This window comes from Sceloporus occidentalis, unplaced genomic scaffold (genome assembly GCF_023333645.1).
Source record: "Sceloporus occidentalis isolate IW3139 unplaced genomic scaffold, rSceOcc1.0.p SCAF_32, whole genome shotgun sequence".
Taxonomy (NCBI): Eukaryota; Metazoa; Chordata; class Lepidosauria; order Squamata; family Phrynosomatidae; genus Sceloporus; species Sceloporus occidentalis.
The window spans coordinates 2,719,134-2,738,193 of record NW_028317012.1 but is presented as its reverse complement, the minus strand read 5'-3'; the positions used below and the strand labels follow the sequence as shown (position 1 = coordinate 2,738,193).

At 40.2% G+C, this 19,060-nt stretch overlaps 1 protein-coding gene across 1 annotated transcript in view; it reads right to left on the bottom strand.

The window, feature by feature from the left end:
• Positions 1-18,152, bottom strand: part of LOC149298473 (protein fantom-like) — a 34,357-nt gene extending 16,205 nt beyond the window's left edge. The window contains exons 1-11 of the mRNA XM_089487294.1: positions 18,077-18,152; positions 17,686-17,830; positions 14,890-15,188; positions 14,040-14,145; positions 13,621-13,764; positions 9,790-9,895; positions 8,548-8,694; positions 5,152-5,225; positions 2,565-2,710; positions 2,270-2,376; positions 1,176-1,226 (exon numbers count right to left, since the gene is read on the bottom strand). Of these exons, the coding sequence (XP_089343420.1) occupies positions 1,176-1,226; positions 2,270-2,376; positions 2,565-2,710; positions 5,152-5,225; positions 8,548-8,694; positions 9,790-9,895; positions 13,621-13,764; positions 14,040-14,145; positions 14,890-15,188; positions 17,686-17,830; positions 18,077-18,152 (1,401 nt within the window). The remainder of the gene's footprint in view (positions 1-1,175; positions 1,227-2,269; positions 2,377-2,564; positions 2,711-5,151; positions 5,226-8,547; positions 8,695-9,789; positions 9,896-13,620; positions 13,765-14,039; positions 14,146-14,889; positions 15,189-17,685; positions 17,831-18,076) is intronic.
• Between the last annotated feature and the right edge of the window lie 908 nt (positions 18,153-19,060).

The following is a 19,060-nucleotide window of genomic DNA, read 5'->3' as shown; positions in this document are numbered from 1 at the left end:
GGGTTAAGAAGAAGAAAAGGTTGACTTGAGGTTCTGGAAAATCTAGCACTTAATAACACATGGAGAATCAAAGATGTTGATGATTAACAAAGCAGTATTTAATGCCAACTAATTATGACTATATTATGAATGCGTCTTGGCCACAGCTATTGGTCCAGTCTGTTTGTAATTGTGAAACTGCCAAAACAGCCGCACATTTTCAAAGTCATTCCCAAGCCATAACCGATTAAGAAGACAAACTGCACATGCTAGAATTAGATAGTTTGACTAGCGATGATCTAATCTCAGTGGGAGTCCCAAGACCTGTATATACCTCAAACATCTTAGACCAAATAGATCACAAATGTACAGGCTGGGATCTACAATACCATTGCTTTACAAAAGAAGAGCAAAGCATACATGAGAAGGGAAGCTGAGAAACGTATGACAAAGTCTTAGACGCATGAGAAATGCACATTTGAACTTAATAGCTTGAATACAAAAACCTTATGGAACCATTAACATACGTAAAAAGAGCGGCACATGGAAAAGGTTGGCGTCAGCATCTGTAATTGTGATATGTGAGCATAAAAATGCTGTCCAAAAAAGGGTTCTGAAAGCAGATATGTTTCAGAGCTGGTTGGTGTTTTCTTAATTACGTACATACATAGCATAGATCATACGACATTTCTTGACAGCAAGATCCCAATCATTTGCACAATTAAGGGGTCTATCTCCAGTGCATGCAATTGGTTTAATTATGCACAAACTAGAAAGGTGCAATACATATGTTCAATTGGTCATTTATATTCAAAATACATTATACACATTACAGCGGCATGACATTAAGAACATCCTTGTACAGTTAAGACCAGTTATGAAAAGAAGCAGACACTTATGAGACATATAAATCTGTTTCTAGCAATTTAATGTGATGCACATTGAACCAGCATCAATATGGTTAAAAAGCTAGTGGTATAGTAGAACGGAGCACATCATTTGATGCAAAGTTGGAAGGCTAGACCCATCATCTGCCCTGTTAATTCATTTTCAATGTAATTATAAAATATGCAAAAGATGTAAGAGTATTTTTGCAGAACACAGAGTTTCTCGCTGGCTTTACATCAATAAAATTCCTGTCGAAGGCTGACAGGTCAGTTTAAGACACAGGTACGGAAGGAGCGTCTCGGAATTACCTTTATCAACATTAGGGCTTCGCTGAGTTCGGCCACATCCATATCACTCTCCTGAAGTGGAAGACAGAGAGGAGATCAGATGAGCAGAAACAAATCCAAACTACGTCTTAAGAAACAAAACAGAATATGGTCTGGCATAAACCTGTGCTGAGTGGTATTAAATAATAAAAAACACGCCGCACGACCCTTCACACTGACGGAAATGTATTACTTTGTTAAAATTTAAATAGAACGTTCCCCATTATTTTCTGCTTCAAGGTACTGACTGAACTTTGAGTAGTTTCTCCAGATTACTGTACATGTGTTAGGTCTGAAAGTAAATGAGTTGAAATAGGCCTTTTGATGTATTTTGTTGGATTTCCAGTTTTTACAAAGTAGAATTTCTGGGATTTGAAATCAAATGAGTACGTTGGTCAGTGACTTTTACAGATATAAACCATACAGCCAACCAATGAAGTATAGAATAAGATTTGATGCCCGCTCGATCTAACAAAACTCGTCACCATATTCGGTAAATGGATATTCTAGCGCCCAAAAAATTATATTTTGATGCATATCAGAATCCAGTTTGCACGTTCTCCAAGGCATTTTACTGCGCAGGGATTATTAACATATTGGGTCAATAGGACTTCTGCCACGTGTCCCCCCCCCCCCCCCGGCTGCCTATACTGAAAGCAGGAAGCATACTAAAGTATGCCCCTGCACATGCTCTGTAGAGCTCCTATTAAATGATTGTAAGCTTGCGAGCAGGGCTCTCTCCACCTAATGTATCGGTTTGTCTTAGTCTGTCAATTCTTGTCTTGTCATACCCATAGAATATATGTATTGTAAGAAGTGCTGCGTAAATTGTTGGGGCTATATAAATACAAGATCATCATCATCATAATAATAATAATGTGAGTAGAGGATGCCGGCTGCGGTGCTCAGCTTGCATATATGTGATTGGTTTACACTAATCCTATTGATTTCAATGGGAGCTCATTGTGAAGAGTGACAGTGACGATACATGTATTTTCTTTGTTATTTCATTGTTATTGCGGCCTCATTGATAGTGGGGAGTTGGGAGCGGAACGTGGGAGGGACAGGTAAAGCACCTTGGTAAAGAAACGTAGCCTGCTGTGAAATTCATCCAGTTGCTGCTTCTGTTCCAGGCAGCGTAGTTGAAGTTTTCTGTTCTCTTGATCCAGCCTCTCTGTTTGCTCTTTGAAAACAAAAATTGAGCACGCAATAAAATTACTACGACAATACATTGGTCACGATAACTATTTGTTTCATACTATCAACAATCTTACAATCTCCCTTGTCTGTGAATGCCACCCTAAGGATGTTTTACTCCATGTACAACCCACGTCTTAAGTGCCCACTCGGAGCAATTATTATAAAGCACACCTCTCTCGCGTCTGACTCTGTCGAGAAGCTCATTTCTTTCTGCCAGGTCGGACTTGAGTGCTGCCTCCAGCTGGGCGATCTGGAGCTTCAGATGCTGCTCTCTTAACTTCCGCTGCTGCTCCTGGCTGCCGCTCACATCAAAAGCACTGCGGCAAGAAAGAGAATCTTTGCATCAGAGAGCAGTCGACCCAGTACCTGCTTATTAGTAAACTTGGTTTTTTTTTTTTTTGTCTTGTTTTAAGCAACTTGGCCACTTTTTGTACCATCAACATCACAGTGCATACAAGTAAACCTTTGCAGCATTGTTTTGCAGATTAAAACAAGCAACATATATGTACTAGAAATCCACCTCATATATATATATATTCAATGGGGAACGATATCAAAACTCCCTATTCTCTGGACCTTCATAATTGGTCCTCAACATTATGTTATTTATGCCTTATTTTTAAGTTACGGATTGTGGGTTAAGGCAGTGTTCGTAAGGCAGAGAAAGATAACTGCGCATAAATGTATTAAATGCGCTAGTTGTGACACCAGAAGCCACAGATCTCACAATCTTTAGTTATTATTATCATATTTTATTTATATATAACGCCAATAATTTACCTTTAAAATTTAAATGTAATTTAACTCCTTTTAGACTAATATTTTTTTTGGTCTACTTTTTGCACATTGGTAACTAGTGGAAAGTAACATTTCTCATTATAGGTCTACTGAAGCCCGGTAAGCCTACACTAACCTCCTTATGTAATGCATAATATAATTTACACAGCGGAAGGTTAACATTGAAGGAGATCGGGTGTCGCTTACAAAAGTCTTGACTTGATTTGGGAGCATTAAACAAAAATGAAAATCATACTTTCTCAACCCAAAAAAACGTCTGGAGGATTTCACAGTTATGTATTCAATTTGGATTTAAAGAACAAAAAAAAAAGAGTGAAAAACATGTCCAAGAATGTGGGAGCATCTGAGTGGGGAAAGGCTCTTTAAAGTTACAACGCTTGGAAGGGAAGGGTAGTGGCACAGAGATCACTTGTCCTGATGTTTAAGGAATTAGCCAAACATATTCTGTTATGCTGCCGCTTAAACCAAAGGCGCCTGCACAGGCTGTGGTTGGGGAAGATGAAAGACTATGTGGGATGAACAGGGGACTGGCCTTAATTTAGAGAGCCAGCTATGCAGAGGGAGAGAGTGAAAAGTTGGCCGGGGATTCACTATTCTCTGAAATGCTGAAGGAAATTAGATGCATAATGTATCGGAATCCAAAACGCAGTCACCGACACGACCACAGAGCTTGTAAACTATGCACTGAGACCATAAGCCTGGCAGCCGGCGCTGTGGAAGGCAAAAGGCACGTGGTGGTTGTGTTACCAAAAGGTGACACCAAGAAATCCACTAGCTTTTTAAATTAATTATCAAAACCCCCTTTCTTTATATTTTGCACGGCCAGTTTCCCGCCAGGTGTGTTCAATACGCAGACCTTTCTAGGTGAAATTTGCCTTTCGACATTCAGGGGTTAATAGAAAGGACAAAAAACAAACAAACAGTATTTCGATGCGGATTAGGGCCAAATAATATCCGGCTTCACAAAGGGGTGGAAGTTTTTCCCTCCCCGTCTCAATCAAAAAAATGAATGCAGAATGGACTCAGCTCAAGCAGAAAATGCAATTTAAAAAATGATTTCCAACACAAAGAATGATATGGCATCTAATAGAGAATAATGATTTAATAAGACATGATGTACTTTACGGCCCGCTGCATTGTAGAAAGAGCTTACGTACTTCTATATATAATAGACGTACATTACCAACTCATTAACTATTTGAAATGAAACAGGGAAAAGGGGATCAACAATATCCTGACAGGTACAAAGGTGCGGCGGACAGGGGTTGGTTCATTTATTAAATTATCTGTTGCCCTTTAGAATGTGCGACCAAAACATTTTGATGGTATTAGATTTCTCCAAGATACTAATAACATGCAAACTATATTATTAATACCTAATCATATAGCAAATTACCCGAGTAACCAAAGGAATACTTCTGCTGATTGCTTTGAATGATCTCAAGCGGTACGCTGGAGTAAGCGTGATGTTATGTGTGGTTTCGTCCTCATTACACAAGGCAGAATTGGGCTGGTCCCAGTAAACAGAACGTTTCCACTGGAACGTAAAGCTTGGAGACTGCGACTGTCCGGACAGAGGACTGTCGGCAGCTGTGACTTTCGGCATTAAGTAAATCAGATTAGTTAATTCGGTATGAATGAATTAGTTTTGAAGTTTTTCTATTGTTTACTGAACCCAGTCGGGGGGCTTTAAAAGCCCACAATGTGTTACACCCTTTAACATCAAGCAGAGGGTTTTGCCTGAGACTATATAGCATTTCCCATGGAAATGCCACACAGTACATGGAAAATAATGGAAAATAAATGAAAATCTTATTGAATGACAGTTCATTTATAGGAGGTTGGAAGCTGCTGCTGCTGCTGCATGCGGTGACCTAACACAACTCAACACACTGAGCTTCCTTTCATGCGCACAAAACAGTCAACAATATAGTGGCGAGGGAGATTGTGATTTTGCTACCTGTTGTAAAGCTTGTCGTAATTTTCCTTTAAGAGATCTCGTTCTTTCTCCAAGTCACCGATTCGGTCAAGTAGCTAGAATATAAAATAATGGGTCGATGGTAAATACGGGTTGCGTTACTATGTTCTTTAGTAATGAATAGATTATATGTAATTGTGGAGAAGGATAGACTGAAAAAGCATAACATAAAAAAACACATGCGTGTGATGAAAAACATTTGGTTTGGGTAGATGGTCCACTATGCGAAAAGAAGAGAACGCTTGTGCTTCCAAAAAAAAAAATGACTTGATAATAATAACAACTAAATACCTTTAGGAGAAGCTGCAGCTCTGGAGCTACAGTGCACTGCCCCTGTCCATGGTCTGTTTCACATTTTCAGACCACTGATTGCTGCATAACGCATTCAATCGGTGGCAGGAAAGCACTCTAATTGAAATCAATGGTCAGTGGCGTATTCTGGCCCAAGTATAGGTCCAGGGGAGGCAGCCATCTCTGCTGGTCAACCTGCGGGTGTACTTACACTATGGAGATCTGAAGCTAGCTAATACAGCCTCCATAGTAACTTGGGGATGCCCAACCGAAATACACCATTGTCTATGGTGTTCTAGACTTGGGGGAAAAGGCATAACATGTAGAAATGAAGATGTAAATATGCTTTTAGTGATCAGCTCGTGATCCTGTTTCCCAAACACTGATGAAAATGTCTCTGATGAAGGCCGCCAAATGGAGTGTATAAATGTCAAATGTACCAATAGACAAAGAGAAAAACCAAGACACTCGCAGTGCATAAGCTACATACCCAGTTATTTTGCATGGTTTTATCGCACGACCCTTTACTTTACTTCTATTCTATTAAGTGATTTTTTTTATAGGGTATGCCACATGTGCCTTGGCGTTGGTGTTCGGTGCCAATTTTGACTCTCCCCATTTAGGACTCTGGGAGTATGCATTGGAAAAATGTTAGCCTTTGACCCACGGTATCAGAAAGAATATAAAATCAACCGAGATTTAAGCGTACACATGTACATAATGTTTTCAATTATTTCACATCACATTGAACATTCTAAGGAAATATTTATGTTAAAAGCACATATTTAACATCTGCGTTGGTTTGTACCAATATGAAAACATACGAATATCTTACACAATGTTAAACTGTATAATATGAATATAAAAAAAAGGCAAAATTCTTTACGATTGCTTTTATAGCCTGTTTTTTTTACATATCAAAGGAGAGTTGTTAAAACATATGTACGTCGGGAGATCCATATGCCGATTAGAAAGTGCTTAATGCACGTTATAATATTTAAATAAAATAAGTCTATAGAAAACAGGACGTGTTGGTAGAAAGAGTATTGGCATTACTCACCATACTGAGTATCTTTATTGCATGAAAACAAAAGATTTCCCCTGGGGAAAATATAGCTTTAAACAATAAGATCTAGATGTATTTTCTGAAAGTAGATCCCTCCCAAGTGTCCCTTCCTTAACCGGACATTCCTAATTTCTATTATATCCTAATGTTTTCTGGGTATGAGTATATCCCTGTGTTCTACAGCCCTAACAGTTACTATAATGTGTTAATAAAATACATTCTTACTCCGTTACATTAATAACTATCTACCTCTCATTAAGTCACATAAAAAGTATTGGTAAACCCCCAGCCCCATGACCACACCCATAACCACGCCCCCCTAAAAAGAACAACGCCCCTCTTGGGCCATTTGAAATCTTGGGAGGTGCGCACTTATTATTCTAATATGGAATATTAGGGCTGGATTTACACCCTAGGGGTGGCACATAAGTCGCTTGAATCACCAGAGGCATAGGTAAAACTGCACCATACCCCTGCGATGGGGCACAGCAATAATACTGGTGGAAATGGAGGAGGATATGAATTGTTAGTCTATTGGAAGAAAGCTTTGGAAGACTATAAAAATATATGATGATCGCAGTCTTCCAATTGAACTAGAATTACATTATATATAACAGATTTACAGACCCAATGAGGGATCTTAATCCAATGGTCTCCTAGTAAGCAGGTAACACTGTATAGGTTATTTGTTCCATGTAGATACATATACAGTATAATATATATATACCGTATTGGCTCGAATATAGGCCGCACTTTTTTCCCCCACTTTAAGTCTTTAAAGTGGGGGTGCGGCCTATATTCGGGGTCTAGCGCCCGACGCCCGGGACATGCAGTCCCGGGCGCCGGGCAGGCAGCGGCGTTAGGATACAGATCCCCCGCAGCGGTGCAGGGGACCTGCATCCTACTCCCCGATACGCTCAGGCAGCCTCCCCTGCCAGCACTTCCCACGGAGGGGGGGTGCCGGCACGGGAGGTTGTCTAAGCGCATCGTGCGGTTGTCTAACCGCACGATGCGTTTGACCTCTGGCCCCCCGCCTGACTTACCGGAGCAGACTCCCGGGTGTCTTGCGGGGCCGTGGCGGGCATCTACGCAATACGCGTCCGGCACCGGAAGTTGTATACGCGTATTGCGTAGATGTCCCCCGCCGGCCTCGCAAGACACCCGGGAGTCTGCTCCGGTAAGTCGGGGGGCAGAGGAGGACAGTGGCAGCATATCTCGGGGGGGGGGTTCGGACAGTGGCAGCATATCTCGGGGGGGGGGGACAGTGGCAGCATATCTCGGGGGGGGGGGGCAGAGTGGCAGCATGGTTTTTTTTGTGCTTTTTTAAAGAAAAAAACTTTTTCTTTAAAAAAGCACCAATCTTTTAGGGTGCGGCCTATATACGGGGGCGGCCTATATCCGAGCCAATACGGTATATATATATTTATTTATTGTAGAAAAATCTCAAACATTAAGAAGCTCAAAATATAGCGCTCCTGATGACAGAATATAAAATATCAAAAGACCATGCGCACGCGACTTAGTTGACAAGAGATTTGAATTTGGAAACCTTTGCCACAGTTGACTCAACTCGTTAAATGCAAAATTTCAATTACATGCTCTTTAAAACCTGCCAAAGTGAACTACTGGCAAAGAGGGAGAAAAAACTGACTTGGCTTCAAGAAAGAACAAAGATGTCTTCTTTTATGATTTCATTTCAATGGACTGTGACATGCACTGAAATGCAGAATGGCTGAATTATTCAATGGATGTGGCATGCATAATCCTAATTTCCTTGTCTAGCTCCAGAAAAGCGCTGTCACTAAATCTCGCTAAGCGAGAAATCAGTACTAAGGGAATAAAAACGAAGCCGACGATAAAGACAAAATTATATAATGTGGGAAATAATTAGGTAGCATTAGGATTCTTTTATCCAAAGGGAAATTTGCCCATTAAGTACCAAATTACTATGCCGAAATATCTTTGAGAGCCTCGAGGAGGAGAAATGATTAATGACCCTGCTTTAAGCGCTCAATACGAACCTCTTCCACCCTTCTCTGTGACAGGCTGCTGGACTGCAACTGCTTCTCCAACTGAAAGTTCTTCACGCGTTCTTCCTTCACCTGACTGCTCAGTTTGTCCACTTCATTCAGGAAGGCTTCTTGACTGCTCTGCGTGGCCTTTAGACTCTGGTCAGCGGAGATAGAAGCGTAATGAACACAATGAATGAACACAATGAATGAACACAATGAATGAACACGATGAATGTGAAATCATCCACGGGCTAAGAAGGTTTGCACTTCACAGTTAAAGAAAACAAAATCACTCCCAAGAAAGCGCTCCCATTATGGGCACACTATGGGTCTCGTTAAATCAAATGATGTGCCGGGAGATGTATGTAGCTGAACACATCTACTGCATAGAAAATTGCATTGGTGTGTAGAGAGAGGGGCAAAAACCACACGAGGGCTGCAACACCCCCCTCCATGCATTATAGAGGGGGATATATAATTTCCCCTATAATTTGCATTAAATTGCATTTAGTGGCTGGAGTGCCCCTTTAAATTTTCCAGCGCAAGGCAATAACCCGAAACGGTGCGAGATGGTGAAACTCGGTATTGCACATAATTACATCTGTTTATAGAAGGGATGACCTACATCCCCAGAAGAAGACACTACAGTAACTGCCTTCTGAGTCAAGGAGTAACGTTACTCATTTAGTTTGTCACCACCGGATGCACTGCAGTGACAACAAGATAAGAAATGTATCTCACGGCCACTCACGTACTACTCATTCCTTTGGAGAAGTTCCAGCAAGATGGATTCTGCATAATATACTGCTAATCCGACTATTTACTATTTAGACAATTAATCTATTGTGCCAGTATATGATCTGAAGTGAGGTAAGTTCCTAAATATACCAATATATAAAAACGTAGAGCCACGTAAACTTTCAGGACCACCGGAAGAAGATGGTCCATGTTGGTCCAAGAAGAGATATTCTCTTATGGCTAAAGACTTGAGAATTGGTTTTCAACCAGCTGTAAGAATTCCCCGGCAGTAAATTGGTCCAGATTCACTCAGCATTAACACTGCATTGTGGAACTAATACTTACCAATGTATATGGTTCGGTATAAACCATTAAACCAATAAGAAACCAAATAATGATACTTTGCATACTTTACACGTTATATATAAATCTTCAGCAGTGAAATGGGGGAACACTAGTGTGTACTTTTGGGTTTCCTTTTATAGTAATAAGAACAAAAAGCTAATTTTGTACCTCTTGAAGAACGTGAAATTTGCCTTCCATCTCACTTAAAGCATTGCTTTTCTCTGACAGCTGTTTCTGAAGCTTGATCATTGATACATTCTCCTTTATGGTAGCCCTAAAAAAAAAAATGAGATTATGATGCCATCTGCCATTAGATATAATAATAATCTGGTTAAAAAAAGAAGATACTCCTACTAAGAAGAAGGAGTTAATTCAGTCTTTTTTTTCATAATAATGGCAATTCAATAGGTGTAGGTTATATTTACGGAGCTGGGTGACAGATTTTTGGTCCAATAGCATATGTTCCATGAAATAAAAATACACCGGTGGTCATCAAACTGCATAACGTCAAGATAACGTTTTGAACTGGCGAAAGCTATTATTGGGAAATTTACTATAATCATACATCATTTTTGCTCTAAAAGTCTAGTTTCCACTAAAGCAACCCGTCACTCTTGGCAGTGGGGGCTTGGTGGTAAAGCTTCATTGACATAAAGCAGGTAGGGTCCTTGGGCATCATTCTGCGTATAATTAATACAATATTTTTGAGAACTTTGGAAGCAGATTCCAGATTCTCCTACTTTTTCGCTCGGCATTTTGGAAACACCGTCGCAAAAGGCAATCTTGAAACCAGAAATCTATAAAGTCCTAACATCTGTAATCCATCTGATGGCCAGCAGAGCTCATTTTAGTCTTAGAAAAATCAAAGCTCGCTGTGATTTGGCATCAGCCTGCCCGTTGTCCTCATGCTGGGAGATAAACAAGCTCATAAGACTGGGTGGGTCGCAGGGAAGAAATTAACGTCCTTAAGTTGATGTTGAAATAAGCAGATGACTTGGACACGTCAGACACATAAATCTGGGACGTGGTGAAAAGATGCAGCACTGTGGTCCGCGTGCATCATGCGCGGGGTTAATGTGGTTTGCATAATTCTCGATATCTTGCACCACAGATCAAAGAAACCGCGTGGATGCCGTTGGAAAGAAGCAGACGGCTTATTTCAGCTGGACGCCTCTGCGTGCTCCTGGTAATTTTGTAATGGTGAAAAATGATTTTGCGGTAAAAAAAATGCTTCTGAAGAGCAGACGCCAAAATACCACTTGCCTTCTCGTATTCGGAGGTCTCGCGCTGAAGCAAGCCTTTCCCTGCCTAAGAAGATTGTGCTGTAATGCATATAACCAGCGCCGAAGGAACAGAATAAAAGGTTTAAGTGGATCAAAGCATTTCATCGGGGGGGGGGGGGGTAATTCTATATAGGCCTCCTGACATGGATACATAAAGAGAGGTGTTATCTAGAGAAAAAGAAACAGTGATGTTCATTTGAAAAATTAGTGGTTACTGCTGACCGAAAAACTGGTTTCAATTACGCAAACCAGATTTAAGGAAATATTTCCCACCCAATGAAGTAAAGTTGGACAGCGTCAAGACGTTTTTTTTTTCCTTCTTCTTCAAAGTATTTAAATAAGTATAAATGACCAAAAAAAAAAGACAAACTAGAGTAAGTCATGCTGTGAATCTGAAAAGTAATACCTTTAAAAAAAAAATAAAAAAAATGTGGGATCGAAGTGATTTAAAGGACAAAAAGGGATACCCAAGGAATCGGATTTCAAGGAGTTTCTGCATGGAGTATAATATGATAATTTTACAGAAAGTTATACGGTGATATTGCCTGAATGTAAAAAAAAAAGTTGATGGAACTACGATGGAACTAAATGTAACCAAAATCACTAGTCTTACATAGCCGACACTGCTGGTAATTGGCTCATGATGGTCCTACACAACCCTAGATCATCACCCAGCAAGAATTCCTATTGAAGGAGATGTGATTTTATCCGTTGAGGAGACTTTTATCCGATTACAAACATTTAGAAGAGTATTACTGATACGCTATCACCGGCTCTGACAAAGCAACGTTCGACAATATGCCTGATGGAGGTTGCTCCTGGTCCGATAACGCAATTTCAGAAGCCTTAGACCTGTAGCCTCCCATTAACCCCACATCTTTTACACGATTGATCATCCGGGCATCTGCCTGCCTAAGCACCGCCGCCTCTGATTCCTAAATATTTTCCACATCGCACAGTGGAAATAAAGGCAGGACAATGCATCTTGCTGGGTATGGTTGGCTTGCCGAATCTTCACAAATTTAGCAGTATCCCAAGGTTCCTTTTCTCGTTCCATATCGACCAAATGATCAAAAGACGTTAGAATGCTCTTCGCTGTATATTATGCTCTGAATGACCAAGCAAACCCCATTTAATTTCAGAGGCTTTCTCCTTTTTCACAATGTTTTAGCTTAGCAGGCTGGCTTCCCAATATCAAACCGGCACCAAACATAATAGCGTGCAGCTGTCAAGGTGCCTTGAGGTCACAACATACCCCTGTCAACCAACACATGGCCTGCATAGCCTAGGTCGATGGGTATAACTCCCTGATAATATTTTTATACAATTAAATGGGGGTATTTCTTAGGATTTGGGGAAAATGTTTTAATATATATTTACTGTATATGTATATATATATATATATATATATATATATATAATCTTCCTCTATTTTACAAACAAGCATTTTGTAGATAAAAGGTTGAAAAAGCTCGATATATAAAAAGCATAAACTGCTCCATACTTCTACAAAAGGCAAAATGCCAAAATTATACCATATGTAGGTTTAAATATAACTTATCCCCATTTTTGCTCAGAAAATAACAAATGGTGGTGATATACATAAAAAAAAAAAAAACACACTTCCCGACGAGAATCTGGATAGACAAATTGAAACATCAAAACGTTAGGCATGTTGGAAGATGCAATATTCGAATAAAAGGGAGTCCAAATGCTTATACCAGCATCTAATAAAACGCGTATAAAGAGATTTTACGAGTTGGCCCGCATACGAGTTAATATACTTTCCGCTCACCTATTATAGCATTTTGTTTGCTCGCAACAAAAGTTCCTTTTTAATAAGCTAAATGTTTTATATATTTCCTTTTTTTTTTTTTTTTTTAAGATCAGTTGTGGTACAAAAGAGATAATTGCATAGGCCATAGTGTTGCATAGTGTAGCTCAGTATTTATCGGAAACGTGATAATCGTGTACTGTGCAGATCACATGTGAATGTACATATTTCCAATAATTGGTCACAAAGCCCAAGAATGAATAGAGGATATCAATAAAAATTGGTCTAACATCAAAGCAACAAAAACCTGGAAAGTAAACTGGTATGTGGCAGCCAAACCATACTGCCCATTGTGGAACGTACACGTCATGCATTGATCAAAACTATTCACTATCTTATACACTACACAGCTTCGTCACTCGTCACCAAATCCGGGACAGACCAAGTTTGACTCACTATTATGCACATCAAGATTATTTAATGTTCCACCACAGTGGTTTAAGGCCTGTTACTTGTGTATTGATTATTTTTTAATCAAATATCCATCGATGTGCAATATATCACATAGTGAGGGGCAATTGGGGCCTTTCTGAACTTGGACCAAATTTTATGGAGCATGTAATGAAATCTGGCTTCTCTGTGTGTGTGTTAAGTTGTATTTCGTGATAAGCGGTTTCAATGACAGATCACTATTATTAATCATTGATGGATACGTATATTTAGTTAAAGATAGACCAATGAAAAATACTATATCAAAACAGTAAAATAATAATAATAATAATAACAAAGAGTTCCCCAAGGTTGTCCTCCTGTATTACGAGTTTTTCGCAGACAAACACATCCAGAAAGGAGCCCTGAAACACATCTATATAAATATATAGTGAGACATAGGATAATGAACAAGTAATCTACGGTAGGTTCAAGAACAGACCAAACACATACCTTTGACCTGTGGCTTGCTGCTCCCTTAGATGTAAAAAAGTTTCCTCGTACTCTTTTTCCTTTCTTCTCAGTTCATCTTGGAGTATATTTGATGAATGTTCTAGTTCCTCGATGTGACTTCGCTGGGATTCCACCACATTCTCCCTAAAGACAGAATTGCAGTAATACTCAAAGTAGGAAAATGTAATGTAATTAATATAAAGTTACGAAAAGCCTGATGTACAGATCTAAGAGCCATGATGACCTGGTGACCAGGTACTGTCCAGTCTTGTTATTACTGTTTTTGCTGAAGGCCAATAAGAAGAGAGGCAGGGAATAATAGGTTTAGAACTTTTGGGTGCAATCTTCAGCTATTTGTTATCCAATGGATCAGACATGTTTTATATGTCAGTGTAGATAATCAAAGCTTTAAGACATACAAGTTTCTTATCTCTGCCCTGGCTTCCTCAAGCAAACTGTGCCCATAACGTGGAAGAACAGCTTGGGTAGATTTGGTCATCATCTCAGGATCCTGCATTCTCATTCCTGGAAGAACAAACATAAAGGATGCTTAATTAAGATAACTTCATGCCTATACAATATATCAGTGTCAAAATCCCAATTAACCCAATTAAAAGACTGATATTGCGATTTCTCCTCAAAAGGACTACTAGTTTTCTTTTAATCCATTTGTGTTTACTTATGCTTATTCTGCCATTATGCTCCACATAGGCCATATTCCAGAGTCTGGTGTACCCTGGTACCAAGAAAGGGCTCAGTCACTTTACAGACAGAAATTTCTAATTGTGTCCATAAAAACATTCTACATCTATAACAGCTGAATTTAGTATCACCTTAACTGTTTTCCCCATCCAGTTACTTAAGAGTGTCTATTGCTACACCAAAGATATGTCTCTTATAACATCTAGGCCTACATCTTCCAAAGTAAATTACAAATTAAGAAGGATTCCTTGGGTGATGCTTTCATAAATGTATTAAGTACACCATGGAAGAACAAAAACACATGGCTCTAGAATAAGACAGGATCAGTTGAGTCTGTAGGCTGAAAGGCTGAGGAACATCAGCTATTTCCTTGGACTATGACCACGGATCAATCTACATTACACTCAACGCTGTTTGGTTTCACACACAAAGTGATTAAAGGATCAACTTCTACGCAGGACGAAACCATTAATTGGTAATAAAATGACATCTGTAGTTAAGATTGACTGGGCAGCAATCCAGGAAGGAGATCTATGATCCAGTGCCAGTACATGACAACAAGCATACCTCTCCGAATAGTCTCCTGCACCAGGACCCCTTCTGTCGTTTTACGCAGGCCAGAATTAATCCGAGCCTGCACATAGTCGTACGGGGTGTGCCTGTGGCCCTGGGCTTGTAGCTGCTGCTTGGTTGCTATTAGTCGGTTTTGCAAGCTTTCCTTCTGCTTCTCCAGGTCTCGCACATTCTCCTGCAACTGCTCAATCATCTCTTCCAGCTCCACATCCTTCCCCGATCTCCTTGGAACTCCAGGACTTTGCTCGGCTTTCTTCTTGTCTTGCACCAGCCGAATCAACTTTGTAGCCATCCTTAAACAGGACATGTATGGCAGCGTTAGCATAACGCTTTACACAAAATATGTATCAGTCAATAACCTATTATTATTCCCAGTGTTAGACAAAGTAATGCAGAAGACTGAAGTCATTTAGATTTTTTAGAAGCCAGGATGGAATATAATCATAGAGATTTGTATAAAATATTACGAGCCACGTGCAAAATCTAGAACCTGGGATGTATCCAGAACTACTTGTTACAAATTCATAAACAGCAATGCAAGTTAAAATGATATTACCGCGGCACCACTGAATGTCCTGTTCGGTATGGCCGCGGTCAGCATAGCATTGTTACTGTATGTAATTGGCAAAGACCTTGACACTTCCACAAGGTCACAAACATATGTGCTCTAAATTTGCTGGTTATTTGTTTTGCTCTAGCCTTCCTAGTGTAGGTAAGCATTTCACATTTTGTGGCTAGAACGTTAAAGAGAAAAATGTGCTCTGCTTGTAACCGCAAGACCACTCCTTCTCCCCAATTAACACAAAAGATGAAAAGGAATGTGAAAGTCAGCAAAAAGGAGTATTGGGTTGAAGCTTCCAGTACGCAGTGAAATAATGTTTTGCAGATTTTGATAGAACTATTACTGCCTGTGAAATGGTCCTTTGAAGATAATTGAAACCACTGGGTAGCAATCTGCTTTATAGCACTGACAAATAACAATTTCCTAAGGCTTATCATTTAAGTGTGGTAAAAGACAAAAAAAAAAGGACACATATTTAGTCCACATGTACTGAAAGTTGCATTGTTACGGCACGCCTGGCCCTACAGGACAAGCTGCGTGTTAACGTACAAAATTGTACGATAGGAAGACAAACACAACGTCTTATAATTTCGAAATGGTTTGTGGACTGCAAAGAACTGGCTCATAAACAGGAGCATTAGAAGGATTTCGGGTGTTTCCACCTTTTGTGCAAACTGAAATTATAACAAAATGGGAAACAGAGTTTTGCGTATTCTTCAAGCTCGAAGGCAGCTTGGCAGCAAAGCTTATTTGTCACCAAAATGGTTGTGGCTATAATTTGTATGAACGTTAAGATCAACCAACAAAACTGGTGAGAAGAAGAAACAGTTGGCTGGGTGTCCACCAAGAAGCCACTGGACGATCAGTTCATTGCTTTCTTGATAATTTTAGTTCATGTGGCACTTACAACCAGGCCCGGACTGGTCATCGGGCACACCGGGCATTTGCCCGGTGGGCCGGGCCGGATTGACTTTGGGGCTGATGGAGCTGCAGCTCCAGGCCCCTACCTTAAAAACGGCCGCATTAATGCCACAACTGCGACCGGGTCCGCCACTCTAAGGGGGGAGGATGTTAAATAAAGTTAACCCTCCCCCCAATGTTTTAATTGTGCGGCCGCAGACCCCTAAGGCCGGCCCTGGTGGGGGCTTCCCGGCCCCTTAGAGTGGCGGACCCAGTCGCGGCGGGCTTAAGGGGCCCTGCGTTAATGAGGCCGTAGAGGCCGCATAGGCCCAGTCAGTCCGGGTACCTATTTTAAGGTAGGGGCCTGGAGCTGCAGCTCCATCAGCCCCTAAATCAATCTGGCCCTGCCGCAGGCCTGGTCGCAGTAGCTGCTTGCTCCGGCAACAAGGTAAGTAGGGTGAGGGAGGGGGATGCAGTGAGAAGGGGCAGAGGGGGGTTAGATAGTGAGAAATAGGGAGAGAGGATAGATAGTGAGATGGGGTACATAGTGAAAAGGGGGAACATAGTGAGAAGGGGCACATAAGATGGGGAGAGGGGGTAGTGTGAATGCGTATGAGAATGAATGAATAAATGTGTGGATGAATTGTGTGAATGCGTATGACAATTAATGAATTCATGTGTGGATGAACTGCTTGAATGATTTGTGAGACTGCATTAATGAATGTGTTAATGATTTGTGTGAATGAGTGAGTAAATGCAAAGATGGTACATGAAGGGTGGGCTTTAACAATAAATAAATAAATATGGGCCGCTCAGGCTTAAATGCCCGGGCCTATTTTTTGTCCCAGTCCGGGCCTGCTTACAACTGTACTAGAACTTCAAAACATAGTCACACACGCTCATGCACACACTCATGCCATGTTCAGATTCAGGCTAAATTATGCTGCCAAAACCACAATCCCACTTAAAATCTATGGGTTTTTTTTTGTCTGCTACAAGTCAGATTAGTGATTTTCCATTGGTCCTTAAACCTGGAGAGACAATATCAAACTTTAATCCCCCAACACAGAGATTCCAATGTTAAGAAGAAATGCGATGACAGTGAATCAGCAGTGACACATAATCCGCGTAAAACAGGAGCATATGAAAATTTAGCAAAGAGGCCATATGAATTTAACACTATGGTATTTATTAGCAGCAATGGTTTGAGGGACATAGGTGCAGATGCTGTACTGTTCCCTGTAATTCAGATATATAAGAACTCTGCACAGAAAAACATATATATATATATATATATAACAGTCATGTCACAATGTCACAGCACCTACCTCTTGATTTTGTCCTCTTGTTTTCGAGCGTGCTGTTTAAGCAAGAGGTTTTCATCATGTACTCGTAAATATCTATCCTCAAGCTCTTGGCGACTAATCCGGGACACTGCCTGACGCGCCTTCACACTTTGCGCAGAGGGGGACTCTATAAACGAAGAGAAAACAATATATCTGACCGGTAGAAAACCTGAGTGTTAAACTAGGCTTTATCTAGAACAGATAATACCTTCACTATTACTTAAATACACTTATAAATAACCATTGTCAACTCATTTATATCCAAACCTCACAATCCAAGGTGTTCTACAAAAAAACGGGAGGTAGGGGATGTACACATTTGTTATATACAAGTTTCTCAATGTAAAAAAGTAGTACCCAAAGGATTGCTTACCTTGTATTCCAGCGAGACTCGGTCCATTGTCCTTTACGGGTAGATCTGCAGCCGTCTCATCAGCCGGAAGAGCCATTGTGATAGTGGTCTATAATAAAAAGAGGATGAAGTCCCGCAGATCAATACACAGGTTCACAGAAAACAGAAGAAAGTGTTATTATAACGGTAATAACGGAAACTGCTCCCCACTGTTAATGCAGCCAAAACTAGAAATTCAGAAGACAAAAGTGGAGGTGTTATAGATTTCTACGTAAAGCCAGGTTGTAAAGTCAAGACATTGTGTTATAATTTCGAAATGGTTTGTGGACTGCAAAGAACTTGCTCATAAACAGGAGCATTAGAAGGATTTCGGGTGTTTCCACCTTATGTGTGAAGTGTAAACTGGAGTTCTAATGATATAATGCAAACTTGTCTATGTTCACAGGCCAGGGAGAAAAAAAAACATTCTTTGTTTGTTTTTCCTTCTTTTGTTGCAACAATTGCAGTATTACTTAAAAAGTATAACTGTTTACAGAAAAAGAAGTACATTTTACCAAGAAAGTATACAAAGTCTCCAGCTGAACTACTGGGAGATATTCCAGAGGATCTGACATACGATTTATGGAAAGGACAAGCTATTGCTCGTTTCAATAAATGAATCTAATTATGCTAAAATCATCAGGGCAGACAGTTCAAGTCCTTGATGATCATCATTGATGTGTTCATATTTGCCAAAATCTAGAAGATCTTGAGGAGCGACACTTTCAGCCATGAAAGTCAAGGCCAAGCCAACGTCATGCCACATTTCGCTCTTGGCTACCAATTTACAGATGATACTCTGCAAGCATGACTATCCTTACAAATTGTGGACTGCTGGCATCTATTCCTGGAGGATCCATTTATAAAAATCGCGCTTTCGAAGAAAAAAAACTTACATTTTTGTAAATAACTGCTCTTTAATAAACTGTGTGAAGACATGTGAGTGCAAAGCCCGAGTAGCTGGTA